The sequence below is a fragment of the Syngnathus leptorhynchus genome, chromosome 6 (genome assembly GCF_054491065.1).
Source record: "Syngnathus leptorhynchus isolate UIUO chromosome 6, UIUO_Slep, whole genome shotgun sequence".
Taxonomy (NCBI): Eukaryota; Metazoa; Chordata; class Actinopteri; order Syngnathiformes; family Syngnathidae; genus Syngnathus; species Syngnathus leptorhynchus.
Genome location: NC_141200.1, coordinates 10,088,873 through 10,109,240, shown reverse-complemented (window position 1 = coordinate 10,109,240; position 20,368 = coordinate 10,088,873). Strand labels below are relative to the sequence as shown.

The 20,368-nt window shown below is 42.4% G+C and overlaps 4 protein-coding genes across 10 annotated transcripts; 2 read left to right on the top strand and 2 right to left on the bottom strand.

Moving 5' to 3' along the window:
* Positions 1-170: 170 nt before the first annotated feature.
* On the bottom strand, positions 171-7,525 carry fnbp4 (formin binding protein 4). 5 transcript variants are annotated; one of them, XM_085913883.1, is made up of 17 exons: positions 7,278-7,525; positions 6,884-6,958; positions 6,468-6,595; positions 5,765-5,921; positions 5,252-5,399; positions 4,842-4,941; positions 4,428-4,772; positions 4,163-4,352; positions 3,982-4,094; positions 3,798-3,902; positions 3,407-3,540; positions 2,313-2,455; positions 1,921-2,207; positions 1,726-1,840; positions 1,461-1,654; positions 746-897; positions 171-600 (listed from the first exon to the last, which is right to left on the bottom strand). In XM_085913883.1, the coding sequence occupies exons 1-17, from the start codon at positions 7,399-7,401 to the stop codon at positions 513-515; spliced, it is 2,598 nt and encodes an 865-aa protein (XP_085770009.1). In that variant the 5' UTR covers positions 7,402-7,525; the 3' UTR covers positions 171-512. The 5 variants fall into 5 exon arrangements, with proteins under 5 accessions (XP_085770009.1, XP_085770007.1, XP_085770008.1 ...); XM_085913881.1 differs by having other exon boundaries at positions 172-600; positions 6,884-6,961; positions 7,278-7,524; XM_085913882.1 differs by having other exon boundaries at positions 172-600; positions 3,982-4,091; positions 6,884-6,961; positions 7,278-7,524.
* Positions 7,526-7,535: 10 nt separating this feature from the next.
* Positions 7,536-10,023, top strand: LOC147055904 (seipin-like). The gene has a single exon (XM_085913886.1). The coding sequence runs from the start codon at positions 7,818-7,820 to the stop codon at positions 9,084-9,086; it is 1,269 nt and encodes a 422-aa protein (XP_085770012.1). The 5' UTR covers positions 7,536-7,817; the 3' UTR covers positions 9,087-10,023.
* An 857-nt stretch (positions 10,024-10,880) lies between these two features.
* Positions 10,881-12,449, bottom strand: lrrc10 (leucine rich repeat containing 10). Of its 2 annotated transcripts, none has more exons than XM_085914997.1 (2): positions 12,341-12,449; positions 10,881-12,147 (listed from the first exon to the last, which is right to left on the bottom strand). In XM_085914997.1, the coding sequence occupies exon 2, from the start codon at positions 12,050-12,052 to the stop codon at positions 11,246-11,248; it is 807 nt and encodes a 268-aa protein (XP_085771123.1). In that variant the 5' UTR covers positions 12,053-12,147; positions 12,341-12,449; the 3' UTR covers positions 10,881-11,245. The 2 variants fall into 2 exon arrangements, with proteins under 2 accessions (XP_085771123.1, XP_085771124.1); XM_085914998.1 differs by having other exon boundaries at positions 10,881-12,062; positions 12,412-12,446.
* A 1,792-nt stretch (positions 12,450-14,241) lies between these two features.
* cnot2 (CCR4-NOT transcription complex, subunit 2) lies at positions 14,242-20,349 on the top strand. Of its 2 annotated transcripts, none has more exons than XM_085913860.1 (15): positions 14,242-14,336; positions 15,293-15,409; positions 15,485-15,560; positions 15,775-15,922; positions 16,028-16,210; positions 16,348-16,427; positions 16,726-16,851; positions 17,016-17,140; positions 17,229-17,346; positions 17,508-17,664; positions 17,751-17,812; positions 17,887-17,936; positions 18,651-18,751; positions 18,847-18,991; positions 19,061-20,348. In XM_085913860.1, the coding sequence occupies exons 2-15, from the start codon at positions 15,305-15,307 to the stop codon at positions 19,145-19,147; spliced, it is 1,563 nt and encodes a 520-aa protein (XP_085769986.1). In that variant the 5' UTR covers positions 14,242-14,336; positions 15,293-15,304; the 3' UTR covers positions 19,148-20,348. The 2 variants fall into 2 exon arrangements, with proteins under 2 accessions (XP_085769986.1, XP_085769987.1); XM_085913861.1 differs by lacking the exon at positions 14,242-14,336 and adding an exon at positions 14,370-14,547 and having other exon boundaries at positions 19,061-20,349.
* The last annotated feature ends 19 nt before the right edge of the window (positions 20,350-20,368 follow it).

Below are 20,368 nucleotides of genomic sequence, written 5' to 3'. Positions count from 1 at the left end.
TTATTCATGTATGTGACGATAATTTACGAAGTTGGATAAATTCTATCAGACTTTGCGGGACAAGCTGTAGACAATTTCCAGCCAAAACCTTTTTCATCTTGTTTAGACAAATGTATCTGATGTTCTGTGAATATATAAGAAACAGGTTAAAACACAGAGATTGGAAAAACTGTTTAATAAATGTACAAAAATTTACACATTCAGAGAACACAGCTCGTCCTATTATACATGTTATGTACAATGATTAAAAAAAAAAAAAAAAAAAATCTAATTAAAAATGCCGATTTTCACACAAACGGCTGTGGCCAGCTGAATACAATGTTTATTATAAACTGAAGATTGATGGCACATTTCCACTTGTACCTATAATAATGAGGAACGGACATTCAAACCCTTTCAGTTAATATAGGTGTTGATTTTGAATACAAAAATATAGACAACTGAACTAAAAAAAATCTTGGAAGAAACAGTAACATGACCTATAAACAGTATATTTTTCCGTTGTTCAAACGTTATGTGCTGTTCAGCTTCCTTTTCTTCAGTCGATCCCTCCAATTGTCAGGAAGTGCCTCAAAGTTGGCATTCTTTGAAGCTTTTCCTCTGTAAATTAAAAAAAAAAAGATGTTTTTTTTTTTTATAAAACTGAAGGATTAATGAATTAGAAGAAACGGATCCTGGTAGCATTCATTATATCACAAAATAGAAACATTAATAGGAGAAGAGTACAAAATTCATCGTCACATACGTGAGGAGCTGCTGGTGTTTCCAGTCTTCTATACTCTTCTTGTTGAGCTGATCTCTATCTTCATCACTGGAGCTGCTTTTTTCCTCCTCCTCGAGCTCTTTCTGGATACTTTGCCACTTCTTTACAAGGGATGGCATTTTGGTCTTCCCCTTCTACAATTACAAATGGACGGCAGGAGACATCATGTGAGAACTGCACAGTAGAAGAGAGTCCAGCCCGCACAATTACACTGTAAACTAGGAAATGATAAGTGCATCAAACTTTCAGGAAATGTCAAGTATTAACTTAAGCTAAAAATGTGAAGTTAGGGGTAACTAACACCTGCATCTGATCCTCAGGCCTACTCCAAGTGTTACGTAACTTTCAGGAAGACACCCAATGACTCGTGCAACTGCTAGTAAACCACTTGACAGCTGCCTAACTTCAGTCATAAACCCCAAGTGTGAACAAATCCCACTTACATACAGTTAATTATTGGGAGTCTGTCCTAGGGGCAAAAATAGAAGGTGATTGAGATTACCCTAAAAATAACCTAAAATGATGCCCAAAAATATTGTCACATTTTGCCTCAACAAATCAAATTCCATAACACAATTAGCTCTTTGAAATTTTAACATGCCTGAAACTAAATTACTGTCCTTTCTAACCTATGTAGGCAATTATTTTGATGTAGTAAAAAGTAATACAATGACCACAATCTGAACTGATTACAAACCTTATCTTTCTTGGTTTTCTTGATCTTTTCCACAGGTGTCACTTTAGGCGCTGAGGTTTCACAGGCTGGCTGGGGAGGTGGCAGCGGTGGTTGCGGGGGCATCGCGGGAGCAGGTGGAAGAGGAGGTTCAGAGGGCACTAGAGGTGCAGTGACAGCTGGGACACCCCAGTAAACTGGCGCTGTGATGACAGGCGCTAGACAGAAGCAAAACCAATGTTGGTGGTGGCAGGATTCCTAATGTGACTATCAGATGCCCAAACTTTACCTGCAGTGGTAACATGCTGCGTGTACAGGATGGCACTACTTCCAATAATGGCTTTATTTAGCTGGCCAGCTTTTCGTTTCTGACCCTTAGCCAGTGGACTTGAAGACTCCAAGACCTGCACCAAAACATGGAAACTAAGTATAAATCTTGTGAATCGAAAGCCAAACAGCATTTTTAAATTGAACAAGCGCACACCTTAACACCAGCAACAGCTGAAGGGGGCCACCCACTGCCATCATCTTCAGTTCCAGGGGCTGGAGGCTCCATATCATTGTCATCGTCCATCTCCATTTCAACCTCCATTATCTCACTATCACTGTCTGGGGGCGGAGGAGGTGGAGGGGGTGAGCCGGGGGGCAGAGGCGGAAGAGGTGGGAGGTCAGGAGGTGGAGGAGGGCTGTCAGGAAGTGGGGGTTGAGATGGGGACCACGATGATGATGATGGCGCTGCTGGTGGGGCAGCAGGGGCACGGACAGATGGGACTGTATAGAGCAAAAAACAAACAAACCCAAAACTGTTACCACTAAAGAAACATTTTGACCATTTTATTTGAACCCTTAAACAAGCAGGCACATCCTTGTTCTAACCTGAAGATGTTTTGCCATCGCCTTGGCTGCTGGTCAGACTAGCCTGGTCGCCTTTCAGGCCATCCCCCTTTGCCTCTTCTGTCGGGAATTCCCACTGCGATGCATGCGTCAGGTCGTTGACATAAAAATACCGCCTGTGCTCTCTAAAGAGTGGGACAACAGAGATAGAAGGCAACAGTTTCAACGAGTGGCCTTGCAACGAGTTGACCGGTACGATGACCTGGGACAGAGGGCAAGGGAGTAGACGTGGTGGGGCTTGGTATGGATGGTAGCTTTCACCATCCTAAAGGGGAGTCCAATTGAAGAGTGACTAAGAATGTGGATAGGTAACCCACCTTGCTCTCAAAAACAGTTAAAAGAAAAACAAATCATCTCTGGCTCCCAAAGGCAGTATTGAGAAGCCCACATCATGGTTGTCATAAACGTTGGGTTTAAGACAATCATTCCCTTCGCGACAGATGAGGAAGATGCCAGGATGCAGGCACCATCATCAACAACAAGAAATCACTAATATACATCATTTACCATCACACAATGATTTGTTTCGGTCATGAAAAATAATAAACAGAAAGACATGAAATAGAGTTGGTCTGACCTGCTGGATTCCCGTCATTGCTCCGTCTTCACCTTTTATTGGATGCGTGACACTGGTGGCTTCCAGGGCATCACTCTGTCTGCATTGCGTTCTGGGGGGGACTGTAGTCCTGAAAAGTCCAAAGCTCTCCCAGGCACCCAGCCCTACTACCTCCCCACCCAAATTCTCCGCTGACTGAAATTCAGTCTTACAAAGGCCCTCGCAACAGAGAGCTTTGGAGTCTCTCGTCAAGACATGGATTCCTTTCGAGAAGCAGCAGGCTGGCCCTGTGTGGATGCTCCCTTATCAGTACACCAAAGGCACAATGCTAGAATGACCTTTTTGTCACTGAAACCTGCAGAGTCTGACTTCTGGCTTGTGCACCAATCCGCACGTACTGGTTAAGATTGTCATGATACAAAGTCTGCCCCCACGGGATTGAGGCGCGCGTAGTTCACACTGCACTTTATTTGGGGAGGGGCGAAGGGGTGTAGAGATGTTAAAGGTAAGCAGTGCGTACCTGTCCCAGTGGCAGGACCAGCCTTTAGGGGCGGCGTTAAGTTCATAATGTTTTATGTGTTCGGCAGCTTCCTGAAGCCTGCTGCGAAGATAGGCCCCGTTCAGAGCGCCCTCCCTCCAGTCAGCTATCCGTGTCTAAAAATAGGAGGGGGGGGGGGGGGGAGAGGGGCGTTAGAAGGAAGCTGATGAGCAAATTTAGGAACAGTGTTCCACAATTAGGTCAGGAATGACATGTTGTAACTGATTATAATGAGAGTTTGAAATATTAAAGGATATGCAAATGGTGATGCGCACAAGGACATTAAAGCAAATTAGCCAATGAATATTTGATGCAATGACATAGCTCCTAGCAGAAGTTGGAACAATTTTGCCTCGGTACAGACTCATGTTACCTCCGTTTGCAGCAGAAGCAACTGAAAATTCGAGACGGCCTTCTTGTGTATGCCCAGGAACTCCATCTTGCTCGTTAAGGTGTTAGCCAGTTCTCCAATCTGAAACTAAGTCACTCCACGTTAACAACTGTGGCTAAGCGCATTCTACTTGTTAGAGTGGAGTACTATTGTAACATCATCTTACCCTGAGCTCAGGTGTTTCTACTTCTTCCTTTGGTGGCACTTCCGGTTTCTGCTCAGGGTTACCCGTTTCCCCATCTTCTTCTGCTGTAACACTCTCCGGAACTTTTGTATCTGCTAACGGAAATGAGACTTAGATAATGGCATTTCTCACATCTATTGGCATTAGGGCATTAATAACTCACCTGTCTGTGTGTTCTCCTGAGGCTCTGAGCTTCGACTGTTGGAATCAGGACTAAGAGCACCTGGGAAGACTGTTTTCCATCGCTTTTTCCTGAGCGCGCCACGAGATACGGAAGCATCTTGGCTCGTCTCGGAACAAGGGCTGGAGCCTCCCGCACTTCCATCGCCATCCTCCAGAGCCTGGAGCTCAGCCTAACAATGAGAGGTTTACTTTAAGCTGCTGAGACACTGATATGGAAGCACACGTTAAACAAAACAACCACCAACCTTTTTCCTCTCCAGAGCCAGCTCCAGCTCCATTGTGTCTTCTTCAGGTCCCCCTTCAATCTCAGAGTTCTCCTCTGATAGCTTCTTTGCATCAGAATCTTTCTCCACTGTTTGGATAGCAGCTAAGTCATGCGAAGGGGTAGGCGGGGATGCAACAGGGGGAACAACCTCTCCGTCAGAGTCCACACTGGTCTCGTTTTCATCCAAAACTTTAAGGAGTTTTTTTCGCCATTTCTCTTCAGCATCTTTCACTTCTGTAGGGATCAAGGGACCAAGCAAAGACGCCGCCACTCCACATCGCTCTTCCTCTTTACTTGTGAGACCCACCACACTCTCCATGACCTCCTATGTGATCAAACACAATGATGTCATAACACCATGAACACATTTTTCTGTGGAATCATGTGGACTTACACTTGCCTTGACTTTAGTTTCTTTAGCTGATGTTGGCGGTGCAGCAGGTGTTGTTTCACCAGGGTAGTGATCTGCACTTGATGTACCATTGCCATTGGCACTAAAACAACACATTGTAAGGCATGTCACATCTGACTGTATTGATGACTGAAAATTAGGCATGGCCCCATTACTGGTTTGACCATGCTTTCAAAAAGTAGAGACCAAAAAGAATTAAGACACCGCAGACTCTAGCAGGTTTACATGAATGCCCTTTTGTTCAATTGATCAATGTACATTGTCCTTTAATAGGAAGTAAAAAATAGCATGCCAAATGGTAGTGTGTAGCCCATGGACACGCAATCTCACCACCGAAGTGAAGAATGTAAGAGAGAGCCTCGTAAATATTTTTGATGGAGTTACTCACTGACCTGTTGGTATAGTGAGCCAGTCTTTGCACTTGATTAGCGAGATCGTGAGGCAGCTCCCAAGAAACCTCATTGTTCTGAGTGTTCCAGTAATAATAGCAGCCAGAGTTATCATCCCAGACCTCCTGCCAGTCCCCCATTTCCACATCCACTGGAAGAAAACCAATACAAAAGGTGATGTTAAGGATGTGCATCATGCGACTAGGACACAGTTAGGATCGGATGAGATTTTGTATGAAATTTTCCATCAACCGCAATGCCTCAAATAACCTGATCGATCAATGACGTCGTTGATCGACTCTGGGAAATACAGCAAGAGTTTCCCAAATACACATTAACCTGTGCTGGACTGTCACAAATGAAGTGTGAGTACATACAAACAACAGAAAATTCAACCCCCCCAACCTCAGAATTGTGAGGTGAATGTTATAGTTCCAGGGTACAATCATTGGGAATTCATTTAATTTTTGCTCAATCTAAATTGTTAATATTACATCTGAGCAGACACATAATTACCTCCAGCTAATGAGTACTGAGTATTAAACTCCGTTTGGTCCTGTCTGGCACCTTGTTGCTGGGCATTAGCATCTGGTTTGGGTGCACTACCAGTTGGGATGGAAGGTTGACCTGCTGCCTCATCGGAACTTGGCTGAGTAGTGATGGCATCAATTTCCTGTTGAGCAATGTTATAAAGTTTTTTTTTTTTTTTTTTAAACACTGCTGCAAAAGCAAAGATTAATCAACATGCCTGAAACTCTTGATCCAACAAATGCATTTTTCAGCCACAAATATTTTGTCAACGTCAACATTCCTCTTCTGTATATGAGAAAATAACTCATCAAAAACAAAAAACATAAACAGATGAGCCATGCAAGTTTAATAGATCATGTTGAATTGTTGAACCTTATTTTCAAATGATAATTTATTATGGTTCTCATTTACATACACTATATGGTTTGACAAGACATTTTTACCAAGAAAGAAATGTTACATCATTTATTGTCCAATTTTCGTGAAAGTTGATGGACATTAATTCTGGGCAGTGCAAGGAAAATTGCAGCAAATCCCAGAGGGGAAGCAAAAAAACAAAAACTTGTTTTGAATAATGTCATTGTGGGCTTGTTTTAAGAGCAACAGGGGAAACTACTTAAATTGGAAATCATATCTTTGTGAAAAATATTTAATAGCCCAACCCAAGTACAAGTAAAATTATACTTACCGCCATGAAGTTTGCTAATGTACTGTCAATATCACCAGAGTGATTGTGCTGAGAAGTTGCAGTTGATCGAGACACTGCAGCATCCTCTTCATCACTGTCTTCATAGGCCCCTAGCAAGGACAGACCCTCTGCAGATGGACACAGACATGTTCTGTCAAATAATCTTCCCTGGGGAAAGTAAGTACCAGGCCTCCCCCAACCACCAATAACTACATGAGTACTTCTGTCAAATCAACTTGAATAATGTCTCCACACTGATGAATGTCATTAATTGTTAATAACATAATTAAGGGTAATATGAGCAAACATATGGCAGGCCTTTCCATTGGCTAGTACCCATGATGTAGCTTTCAGTTTCAAAATAGTTGTTGAGCCCTGGTCGAGTCTACTGTACAGTTTTTAATGTAAAATCGTACCGGTGGCTTTCACTGCGGGAGGCTTCATGTTGAGTGTCGCGCTCACAAAACGCTGTCCTTCACCTTCCTGTTCTTCTGCTACCAAAACATCAGGGTAAAAAAAAAAAACAAATGATTTTACGACAACCATCAAAGCCAGGATGCACTAAATGAACTCAGATTAAAGCTAACATATGTTATATTAAAAGACCAACATTCACATTTTGCAACGCGAAATGGTTCGCTACGAAACAAATACCTAACACACAATTCAAAATTTAGCCGTTACATTTTCACGCTATGTAACGCCTGTGTCAACTTCAAACACGCAATACACGTTTCAAATGGATACAGCCGAGACTCGAAATACGTAGCATTTAGCAAGCCCGACGCTAGCAAGCGCGTTGGGAAATACCATCGGATCCCGAGAGCCCTTCTTCCCTCTCCCCGGCATTTCCTCCGCGGAGCCCGGAAGGAGAGAGTTGTAGAATTGTTCTCCGACCAACCGCTCCTCCCGTAGAGCGAGTCTTTTTCTTCATCGCTGATTCTTTGGCCTGCGCGGCGGCAAGCCTTCGTTTCTCGAAGCGGTCGAGTTGCAGCTAGTAGCACAAAGAAAGGAAGTGGTCCAAACACTTCCGGTTCGTGGGTCACTTGTTTTGCTAGCTGGGAAGATAACAAGCTATTGCAACTAATAGCACAAAGAAAGGAAGTGGTCCAAACACTTCCGGTTCTTGGGTCATTTGTTTTGCTAGCTGGGAAGATAACAAGCTTACCGAGCTCATCGTCGGGATGTGACGACTTAATCATTGGAATCTCACCATCGCTTTCTTTTTGTGAGGTTACAAATCTTGCGGCGCCCATTTTAAGTCGGGGTCCTGACGATTGCAAGAACTGTCTTGACATGTTGAGGCGAAAATTTGCAATTTCACGGTGTCGCATTGGAGCCGCCCATTAAATGTATGAATATAAAGAGGCACCATCGGAGCAGCGGCCAGCAGAGCCACAGAGAGGAGGCGCTGCCCGATTCAGAGCGAGAGGAATCGCTTCGGGGACTGGACCAAGCACGATGGGGCCTACGATGGGACCCCTTCTGCACTGGCTGCACGATGTGGCAGCCGTGACTCTCCTGAAGGCCCGGAGAACTTTATTCCAAGCTGCTGTACTTTTCTGTGTTCTGGGACTACTGCTCTGGGTGTCCATATTCCTGTACGGTAGTTTCTATTATTCCTACATGCCCAGTGTGAGCTTCTCGGCCCCCGTGCACTTCTACTACAGCTCCGATTGTGATGCATCAGAATCAGAGCTTTGCTCATTCCCGACGGCCAACATCTCCCTCTTGAGGAACGACAGGGACCAGGTGATGGCTTATGGCCAACCTTATCGAATATCTTTGGAGTTGGAGTTACCAGAGTCTCCTGTGAATGAACATCTGGGCATGTTTATGGTCAAGATGTCGTGCTACACTAAAGGTGGCAAGATGGTGTCGTCTGTTCGACGTTCAACAATGCTGCATTACCGCTCTACCCTTTTGCAGACCCTCAGCACTTTCTTCTTTTCTCCTCTCCTCTTGACCGGGATGGCTGAACAGAAGCAGCTCATAGAAATCGAGCTCTTCTCTTCCTACAAGACCAACAGTTATCAGCCAACCATCGGCACGGTCATCGAGATCCAATCTAAACGTGTGCAAATCTACTCATCCCAGCTCCGCATTCATGCATATTTCACCGGCCTCCGTTATGTCATCTACAACTTCCCCTTGACATCCGCTGTGATCGGTGTGGCCACCAATTTCGCCTTCCTCAGCGTGATTGTGCTTTTCAGCTACCTGCAATTCATATGGGGTGGCATCTGGCCCCCGGATCAGGTACGTGTCAAAGTCATGATTGGGGACAGCACGCGCATGCAGCAGAGAAGAGAGGAGGTGAAGAAGCGCATGGAGAAGGAAAATTCCCAGAAAGAACTGAATTCCCAGAAAGAGCTGGATTCCCCAAGACTGATTGGATCTTTGAATGATACATCTGATGAGCAGGCCGATGACACGGCGGTGGCACAGTCATCAAAAACATCGTTTGTGGAAGTAAATGCCACTGAAGATGATGTTCCGGATTCCAAAATAGATGTGCCTCCTGACTCCGTAATGCCTGAAGCGATAGACCAGAGTGAGACGACACTCCGACAGAGATCTGGTCCATCAAAAAGCCATGTTGACATTAAGAGTGCTTAGAGTGCAGTCCATTGGATATAGTAGCAAAGCTTAACAAAAGCAAATACCCACTATTAGTAGTTAATAGCATACAGAGCATATAGTTTTAATTAAAAAAAAAGTTTACTCCTATAATCTGTCTTCTCTCTACAACTGCTATCTACTAACACTGGCTTGTTTTATTTATATATATATATATATACAGTATAAGCTAACACACGCACTTCAGTAAAATTACAAATTGGGAATGTTACTTTTTTCCGCGACGCGATTAACATGTAAAACTAGTATATTTGGTTTTAATAGTTCCTGAAGGGGCTTTGTGAATCTGTTGCATGAATCATTCTTCTCATATCGCACAAAGAAGTTTTGAGTGCAATGACTCGTTTCACCATCGTGGCACTGAAGGACTCGGTTCGTTCCAAAACTGGGCTTCCATCAGTGCTTGTCAGATTTACAATGCGCAGACACAACGTAAGTGTTGAAAAGTGTATTTATTGTTTCACAGAAGAGTGTTTGTTTTAGATGAATGTTTTAAGTTCTGTATGTTTCTTGGTGTCTCTTGATATAACACAGCATGTTCAGCATTTGATGTTTCCAACTTGTGTGTTTCTCAAGGTAAAAGGGTCATCCACTATGTATTTAAGCTCAAGTTTGAGTAAGTTATGAAAAAAAAAAGTTATGTCTTAGATGGATGTTTTAAGTTATGTATGTTTTTGAGTGTCTCTTAATATAACATATCCCCGTTCAACATTAAGAGATATTTTCAACTTATGTGTTTCTCATCTCATGGTCGGTATTGAAGGTAAAAGGGTCATCCGCTATGTATTTAAGCTCAGGTTTGAGTAATTTAAGGTACCAAAGATATTGACAGACTTTCATCTATTCTGTTCTGTTCAAAAGAATGAAAAGATGTTTCTTGTGCACTGTCACTAAATAAAAACATGAACATAAATGATAGTACATTTATTTTCTGTCTCAGTCTGAAAGTTGAACTCACATAATACTCTGTTTTTAAGATGTCTTGAAAGACGTCAAAAAAAGTTTCTCATTTGTCCATATTGATTTTATTCACTAAAGACCTCCGGGCTTGTTGTTGAGATGAGGTCCATTGGATAATGCTATTTATGGTTAGGGATAATTACGAAAAGAAATCAAACATTGCATTTGTGAAATGAAAAAAAAAAAGTGATCAGTTAGACTGTACAAAAATAAGTAACAAGCAAATAAGTACATATTGGAAACTTTTTATTCTTCACTTTTTCCTCCTAAAGTTTGCTGTTTACAGACCATTTGATAATATTGCAAATGCAAACCATTGATAATAGGGTTGGAATGCGGTGACAATAAAACCCATTAGCAGGCTTCATTCAAACGACATCTCCAATGTATCAGATGAATTATGCATTATTCCGGATCTGGAGTGCCCTAATGGACTCAAATCCCCATCCATCATTTGATTTATATCCTTCCCTGCATTTAGCCTCAGCCAAGTGACATATACCACTGCTCTGCAATCCTAATTTAAGCTCTCTTATATTTTTGTCCCAGTGCCAAACCAACACAAAATGGTTGACAATATACACATGGTTTTGATATATCATGCAGGAACCCAGAGAACCTGTAAAAGGGCTGAACTTTTCAGCCAAATTGCCAAACTGTAAAATAAGTGTAATTGTGACAAAAAAAAAAAACAACACTGCATGCTTTTCATTGCAAAGACCCATACTGTTTCCATCAATCAAGTTTTTGGACTTTTTGCATGTGACACCCCCCCCCCCCCCCCCTCCCTCCGCACACAGCCACACACACACATCCACGCACACAAAAGGCATAAAACAAACCACTTAAATAAACTCTTTACATAACCTTATCTAGGGCCTTCATTGGAAATACTAAAATGTAATCAAATGCATAAATGCATAAATGTATTCATTTTAATGTACTATATACAGTAGTAACTAAATATAGTTCTTTGGCCTCTAGCGAGCTGCAGTCATTTTGATTTAGGAACCATTTTTTCCTTACGACCAACATGTTACATGTTGCCTTCCCATATATGGTTCAAATACCAATGGTATGAAGGCCTCTGCACACCCCTGTGTTTCAAGTGATCCACTTGAGTGACGTCCTGTCCTTTCAGGCCTCACCACAGCTGAATGTCACTTTCTTACGTGACCTTAAACGTTGGGCTCCTCCTCTGGCTCCATCTCTGAGACCTTGGTTTTCAAACCCTCATCTTCCTGTTCGTCGTCGGAGCAGTCCGCCCAACGCCCGACCCTTCGGACTCCTTCAGCCACCATTGGTGCATTGACACATGGATTGTGGTCATAGATGACCAATTTTAGCCCCTGCAAGTGTGAGAGGGCGGGGAAGCGCTGGATTTTGTTTCGATCCACATCAATGACAGCAATGAAGTGCATTTCCAACAACACTGGCGGGAATTCCGTCAATTCGTTCCCAGCCAGCCAAATACTTCTCAGTTCTTCCAGCCTGTTAAGTTCATCGGGTAAGCAACGTATTTGGTTGTAGCCAAGGTGCAGAGTCTTGAGATTGGGAAGTTCACAAACCACATTTGGGAAGACTGTAAAGCAATTTGTCTCCAGCCACAGGGTGTTAAGTTCCTTCAGGTCTTGGAGTTCCTCAGGGAGGTAGAAGAGTTTGTTGTTACCCAAGTAAAGGATGTTAAGTTGAGGCAGTCTGCAGACAGCTGCAGGTAGCTCTTCAAAGCAGTTAAAGTCAAGAGCCAGAAGCTGAAGCTTCCTCAGGCGGTCTAGTTCATCAGGCAAACTGCTTAGGTTGTTGTCGCTCAGATAGAGCTTCACCAGCTCATCAAAAACACAAGCAGCAACAGGGAACTGGCGCAACTGTCGGCTGCTCAGGTCCAGAGTCCGATCCAGCGGCATCTCCTCCAGGTCCCCCACTAGGAAGCGTTGACAGCGTTTTGACGGAATGAAGGCGATGACACCTCGCATGGCATTTCCCATTTTGCTGCTCCTTCACAGGAATTTGAGGTCATCGGTTGCCATCTTTGTTTTTTTTTGTTTTTTAATCTCAGTCCACTTTAACACCCCAATTGCAGCTTCAAAGTGCATAAAAACGTGTAGAAAACAGCAGTTGTTAGATTAGAAATATGAATGTTCTATGACGTAACAATCAGATTGTTAGGATGCTAATCACTGCGCACCATTTCATGTCGTCCAAAAATACACAGTTGAGTAAAATACAATAGCACTGATCACATAAATAATACCCATTTAAATAAAACTACCTACTTTCCGACAAATCTGATCCATAACTATCTTCATCGCCAACAGTTAGCAATGTGTTTATCCAGTATAATCACCTGAAAAAACATTAGACTCCCTGAGTGGATGTTCCCCAGTGCCTAACTCGGTGCCTCTGAGCTTTGGCCTGACTTTCAAGGCAACCACTAACAGCTCTCTCCTCCCCATTTGTGCTAAATGACTCCCCCCCTCTTGTTCCCTGTGCTGACAGAGGTGGGACAAAGGGAAAGACAGGGAGGGGCACAGCATGTCATGGATATGCATAATGGGATTTTTTTTCTTTTTTTTTTCTGCCAAAGTCGTACATATCCTGTTTTGATAAGGCTGGACACGGTTCACTGTCTGGAGAAAAAAATGGCGTGACAAAAATGTGATTGTTTGCATCGTTTCCTCTTGAAAGCGTCTAAATTTTAATGCAATTATTATAGAAGTAGAGAGATGATACTAAACAGCATAAACTCATGTTACATTAGGTCAAGTGTATGATCAAATGTACATTTACTTTCAATTTGACTTTTCTTTTTTTAGCAATTCCAGAAGTGTTAACACCAACATTCATCGTCTTGCATACCTTTAGCTACAAGAGATTTTTTTAACTGGATCCAACTGGATGAAATGTCATGTTCCTTATCAGAGGAGGCCCTGTTCTTTGTTCACTGGCACGTCCTCTTCCCTCGTCATCCTCTTATGGATTGGGCCGCTCTGACAGGAAACTAGTGGAATATCCGTCATTGTTGAAAATGCACCTGTTTTGTCCTGAAACTTTCCAGTCAGTGAGGTGTCAGTCATGCCATTACTTGGACAATCAAAGTCAGAAATGTTACAGTAAGCTGAGACACGTTTGACTAAGAGTATTGTGGATATCTTGCATCACACTACTAGATGCAGAGTACCATCTGCGCAATCTAATAAGAACTGCGACCCACATTCTGCCTTTGATAATAAAATGACAGCAAGTTATTATTATCAAGCAGAATTCTTTTTATTTGTAAATCTGATGGCCAGTAGAGATGAAATAACTATCTTCTCTGGTGGGCTACCGATACAATGGAACACTCGCAGCATTGACAATTCCCTCAAGAACCATTAAATAAGTCAATGTTTGTCTCACTTGTTTTCCATGTAGGCATGATGGGGTACCACAGTCTAGCTACGTCCAACCACCCTTTTCTGTATCATTTGGTTAATCACATGTATGTATTTATAACTATGATGTAAGAAGTTCTGTTAAGTTAAAATTGAGTATGCCCTATTGGCACAGCATATATTGTGGTTTTTAAAATATAATCAGATCAGCAGACTCAGCTAAATCAAATTAGTAAGTATGGAATAAATCCACTGTCACGTCTTTCCATTCGTGCTTGCCACAAGTAATTTATGAAAGATAAAGGGAGGAGAGGATGAGCAAATTAAAAACCAAGCAACCAAGTATACAAAGAAATAATAAATTCTCATTTATCATTCACGTTCAAGATTGTGTGTCCTCATTAGGATCACAAGTGTGCTAGTAAACTTAGCACAAAAAGGACAAACAACCATTGACACTCAGACGCCACAATGCTGCCATGACTCCTTATTTTGTAATTATTTCCACAAATGTTTGCTTTTGTAATTTGATAAATTGCAAAGAAAGTAAAGATGATGATTAAATTGAAGCCCATAGGTGAAATCTAACAGAAAAGAGAAGTGAAAGCATATGAAGGCGAGCTACGGGGTTTACAATGCAAAACATTCTATAATGATAGAGGGGGCGTGGCAGTAGTTTTAGAGATGTAAATTTCCAATTTTAATTTTTGTAGTCTTTGTTGTTGTTTTCGTCGTTGTTGTTCGGTGGTGAGCATCACCCCATGAGAACTACAGACTAGTTCGGGCTTGTGTACGGAAGTGGTCTGCAGGTTGTAAGGTCAAAGGGTAAAGGCTACTTCTCTTTTCGGTTGAGAACACAGCCATCTTGGATTTAACGAAGTCAAGTGAAATTGATGCGGTGAGCCTATTTTTTAAAATTGTATATCGCCTTTCTCACACGACGCGCTACTCAGGTCGTTGAAATGAATGAGAAAAATTAGCCCTGGTGTTTTCCTGTGCCTCTTCGCGGGGGAACGGCTCATTTAGCTATTAGCTTCATCTGATTGTCGCTGTCGCTGCTTTGGCAAACGGAGCGTAAATTGAGACGAGAAAGAGACATCTGTCTCGAGGTATATGCATTCTAGCCTCTTCTTGCTACCAACGCTGGGATGCCGAAACACATAGATTTCCGTAATATGCGTTAAAAAGCGCACGGATAAAAATTGTTACTAGCGTAATGGTTGCTTTGCGAAGCCGCATTAGCTAAGCTAATGCTATATACAAGCACGGCATCTGCTTATAGCCTACCTGCCTACATTGGCTACTCAGTCATTTCTCGAGCTAACTAGCATGTTAGCATCGCAAACAGATACCGAAAATGTCAAAAAATATACACTATGGCAAACTGTTAAACATTAAGTTAACAGAAACGTTGCACTTCCCTACTATGTATTGTTCTATAATGTCTTATTTGTAATCGGCGCCTCGCGTTTTATGTGTCGCCAACTGTTCACTCTGTGGAAGCATTTGTCTAAATATCTATTTCTGTGTAAAATACAAGAAGCACTACAAAGGTGCTTTTTAATGTCTGGATATATTTTATAGCTCGCAAGTAGAAGGACACTGCGTGCATCTTTAATCCCAAAAGTAAAAAAAAAAAAAAAGTGTCAACAAAGACGCTAATATACAATGCATATAAACATGTGGCAATTGCAGTAGTTTCCTCCAGGATAAATAAGGGTAAATAAGTGGAGCCACACAATCCTGATTGAGTTCACTCATATTCTATTGCTGAGCTGACCTTGATTGTATTTTTTTTTTCCCAGTCACACTTGCCTTCATTAGATACCTATATTATTTGAACTCTCTCTGCAGGTGACAAAAGGCATGTTTGGTTCGAGAAAGTTTGTGGAGGTAGTGGACAACGACTTCACCGATGAAAGCATGTACTACAACCAGCCGTCGATGTTCCCGCATCGTTCGGACAAAGACGTGAGCTCTCTTTAGTCCTAGCTTGGTTAACTGTCTATCCAAGGACTTATCCCTTCATGGAATGTTTCTCCCCAGATGCTGTCGTCACCTTCACCGTCCTCATCCTCGGGGCAGCTATCTCAGCTTGGTGCAAGTTTGTACGGTCCACAAAGTGAGTGCGGAAACCGTGACACACTGAGGATATTTTAAATGGTTAAATAATATATTGTGTGGGATTTGTAAGTGTATTTTAACACCAACCTGAACATCATACGGGTATTAAAAGTGTTATTTTGTAGACATTTTGAATGCATAGACTTTTCATTGGAGTACCTGGCTGTATTTTCTGTATTTTTACCAATACGGTATTATTTTTTCCTTTGCAGGTGCACTCGGCTTTTCGGTCAGAGGCATGGGCAACAGTACGCCTCAGTTAAACCGAAATCTAACACAAAGTACGCAGCTACAAAGCCACATCACCCCGACAACTGGTGTCCCCACCATGTCCCTTCATACCCCTCCATCACCGAGCAGGTGCCAGGCTCATGACGCTTGAATTCACCTGAAATTAAATGACTTGATGTGATTCGAGCAACAAAAAATATGGACTAATAAATGTTTCTCTGTTTCTTTCAACAGGGCGTCTTTACCGCTGAACACGAGGAATATCCTGAACCACTCGCAGGTCGGTCAAGGCATTGGCATGAGCGGCAGGACCAATAGTATGAGCAGCTCAGGCCTCGGCAGCCCCAATCGCAGCTCTCCTAGTATCATATGTATGCCCAAACAACAACCAGCACGCCAGGCCTTCACTGTAAACAGGTATGAGACTGTCATTTCATAGACACAACTGCGCTTGATTAGTCTTAAGCTTCTTTTCTACACACCGATTTTCTCTGCTGATTTTTCGGGTGTGTTATAAAGCATTTCTAAGTATGTCTAATCTGTAATATATGCAGCATGTCCGGATTTGGAATGAACCGCAACCAGGCTTTTGGGATGAACAACTCGTTATCAAGCAATATCTTCAATGGCACAGGTCAGTACGTTAAACCAATGTGTCTACAGAAGTAGAAGATTTCCCCCCCCCCCCCCCCCCTCCAACAATACAAGGTGTATCTCAATGCTTCATTGCTTTTTTGTTTTTAATTTTGATATTGATTATTACAGATTACATCTGAGCCTAAATTCACTGTTGTAAAAAAAATATTTTATTTTAATTTTTTCTTCCCACAGAAAATGCTCTAAAATTGTATTGTGAAGGCTTTCTTTTGTGCACAGAAAATCACATTTGAGTGAATTGAGTGGATAGCATATTTTTTGTCCACTTTCTGCAGATGGGAGTGAAAATCTTGCGGGACTGGATCTGTCCGATTTCCCCGCGTTAGCGGACAGGAGTCGGAGAGAAGGGACCGGCAACCCAACACCCGTGCTTAACCCGCTGGCTGGCAGGGCTCCCTATGGTAGGCCAATAGGCTGCAGAAAGTTTCTTTCAAACACTACTTAATAAGCACATCAACAATTTGCGTCATTAAGCAGCCTGGATAAACCCGAATATCAAATTATACTGGTTTTATGGCAATGACCTTTTTGTCTAAAACTGTCCCATTGTTGTGTTGCTAACAAGTTGGCATGGTGACAAAACCATCAACGGAACAGACACAGGATTTCTCGATCCATAATGAGGACTTCCCCGCATTGCCCGGCCCAAATTACAAGGATCCGTCGTTGACCAGCGATGACAATAAAACTGTAAGCGCACAACAACACAGGATACCAAACAGTCCTTTGTGATCTCATACCATTTTTGTTTTTGTCTCTGTTCTTGTGATTTGTTTAGAACTTGAACTCAACAAGCAAGAGCACATCCAACACAGATGGGCCCAAGTTCCCCGGGGACAAGACGGCCTCGGCGCAGAACAACAACCAGAAGAAAGGGATCCAGGTGTTGCCCGATGGTGAGCGCTCGCAGTGTACTGCTGCAATTTTCTGGAGAGAGACGTTTAAGGTTGACAAGCTCACGGCGTAGGAGATTAGAAGAGAGGTTGCCTGGCTCGGCTGATGAGGCATTGATGATAAGAAGCGCGCTCTAAACCCTCGTCATGTCTCGCGGCCGCAGGTCGGGTGACGAACATTCCCTCAGGCATGGTGACGGACCAATTTGGTATGATTGGCCTTTTGACGTTCATCCGGGCAGCAGAAACGGACCCCGGGATGGTCCACCTGGCACTCGGAAGTGACCTCACAACGCTGGGTCTCAATTTAAATTCACCAGAGTACGAGTGTAGCCGCCTCAGCAAGCAATACTCTTGATGGAGCGCATCCTCAAAATGCGACTGACCCCTGCTTCCTCTCTTGATAGAAACCTTTATCCCAAGTTTGCATCACCCTGGGCCTCAGCACCCTGTCGACCTCAAGATATTGGTAAGAGACCAACATGGATACAAGTTTCCTCTCTTACGAGACTTGGTTAACATTTGCAATTTTTGCAATTTTAGACTTCCATGTTCCATCGGAGTACTTGACAAATATCCACATAAGGGACAAGGTAAATAAAGTACAGTGAAACCTCTTACATTGAATGCAGTTTGGTTTGAGATGCCGGTCGGACATATTTTTCTTTTCCTTTGTCTTTCTCCTTACTCAGAAAAACGTCATCATTGAATACATTTCCTCCTGTTGCCATCATAAAACCTAAAGGCAGTGTTTTTCCATATCATTTCTTTATTTTTGACCATCATACAAGTGTTAAGTTAACCGCTATTTAGTTAAGTTAAGCACTATGAGAAAAAAAAAAAAAAAAAAAAAGGTGGTATGATGATGAAATGCAAATATTTACTGTGTTTGTGGGAAGTGATTTGATACATAGGAAGGCAAAGACGCAGCTCACTTTATATTAAGGTCTACGATAAACTGAATTTGATCTTTTCTAATCTGTATCCAGTAGTCTCATTTATATTGAAGATGATATAATTCTGTAATTACCTCGTTGAGATGCTTTGGATATGCACTTTAGCTGTAACTTGTGCTGAGCAGTCAAGACAGGCATGTCTACTGTTTTGTAGAGACAGCACCGAAACGTTCAAGACCAAGCGAGACACCGAAGTGAAATCTCACAAGATGTGCAGTTCTTGACATTGGTGTCATTTATGTGACTTTAGAAGGTTATTTGATCAGACGTATTTGACTGAAAAAGGTTTCGTTGTAAATGGATACAGTCTTCAAAGTCCGTGGCTCATTTTCTTTGCCGTCCTGCATCCAGCTGGCTCCTATTAAACTGTCTCGATACGGCGAAGACTTGTTGTTCTACTTGTACTACATGAACGGTGGCGACTTGCTACAGCTTCTGGCAGCAGTAGAACTGTAAGTAGTGATAATGGATGATTCGACCTGGCTCTTGTGCTCCCCGGGGTTTGAAATCCTCCTCTTTTTTTTATTTTTACGACTCATCTGCCCAGCTTTAACCGGGACTGGCGGTACCACAAGGAGGAACGACTTTGGATCACAAGAGCCCCTGGCATGGAGCCAACAATGAAGACCAACACCTACGAGAGGGGCACCTACTACTTCTTTGATTGTCTTAACTGGAGAAAAGTGGCCAAGGTAAAAGTTCTAAGCGGTCTCTTAAAAGTGGCAACAGTGCTGATTATTTTTGGTGTCTGTAAATCGAAGGAATTCTATCTGGAGTATGACAAGCTGGAAGAGAGGCCTCACGTGCCAACAACATTCAACTACAACCCAGCTCAGCAGGCCTTCTAAGGCCGACCTGTTCACAAAGCTACAGCTGTTCCTGCACATAATGCTGTCGTCCAGGGAGGGCGCTGTGGTTCTCACAGCCTGGTTTTTATTCCTCGATGATTTGTCTCTTTGACTGCAGGAGAGGCGAGTCTGACATCAGAACTGCCTACCGTTCCAAAATTTCATGCTGCCCAAAACAGCAACACTTTTGTTTTTATTCTATTTGTTTCCCCCTGTTTTTTGTCTTGTTTTGAGCAGGGTCTGTGTTATGTTTACATCTGAGTCTGAAGCCTGAATTCTCCCAGGAAGGAGTAGCGACCCTCGTTTGTAACAGCAGACAAAGCGAGGGGGAAGGCAAAGTTAAAATCCTCAGACTCAAGTGAAAGGGTGAAAAAAATGCAATGTTTATTGTTGCACTATATTTAGTAATAAAAGAACACAACATTTGTTTGTGCTTTTTTTATTGTCCCAACACTTCCTGCATTTGTTTTGTTTCCATTCTTCCTTTGGTTCAGGTACCAGTATTTGCCATTTCTCACCCTTTATTCCTTTTATTCCACCACCAGCTATTTCCTAGTTCATGGTTCTCCTGATAACTGTCTCCCAACGTTTAGCTTGTGAAGTGTGGGCTACTTGGTGTCCACCAATATGGACAAATTACTCTCAGAGACCAGACACCGGCAAAATGTTGCTTTAGAGCAAACAAAACACTTAACTGTCTTTGTTACAATTTTCTAAGAATTGTGTACATTTTTTTTTCTTTACATCACACAAAGTAGAACATGTACTTTTGAATGTGTATATATGATTGCAATATCTATGTGTATACAGTATATATATATATGACATCTATTTTGGAACAAATTTTGCCCTGCCTTGTACCTCGTTTTTGAGGTGAGCATGGATGCAATATGTGGAAGGAACAGGATATTTGCTGGAGCTTGGAACACAGCACTTTGGGCATCAAATTAAGTATCACACAAGGAATTTTGTTTCTCAGATTCAAAAAAATAAAACCAACATGGGTCACAAAAACAACAAAAAATATAGTTTTCAGTACAAAGCATAAGTAGAAAAGTGAGTTGAAGCAGTTTGAACGGAAGAATTTCATAGGGAAAATTGTGGAGAAACCAGTGCAGATCTGTCTTGTATTTCTTGAGGCAACCGCTTCATCTTTGTATTAAAGGAGACAAACGCTTTCCTGAATTACAATGTCTCTTGTACTGTATGTAGTTAAGAGCT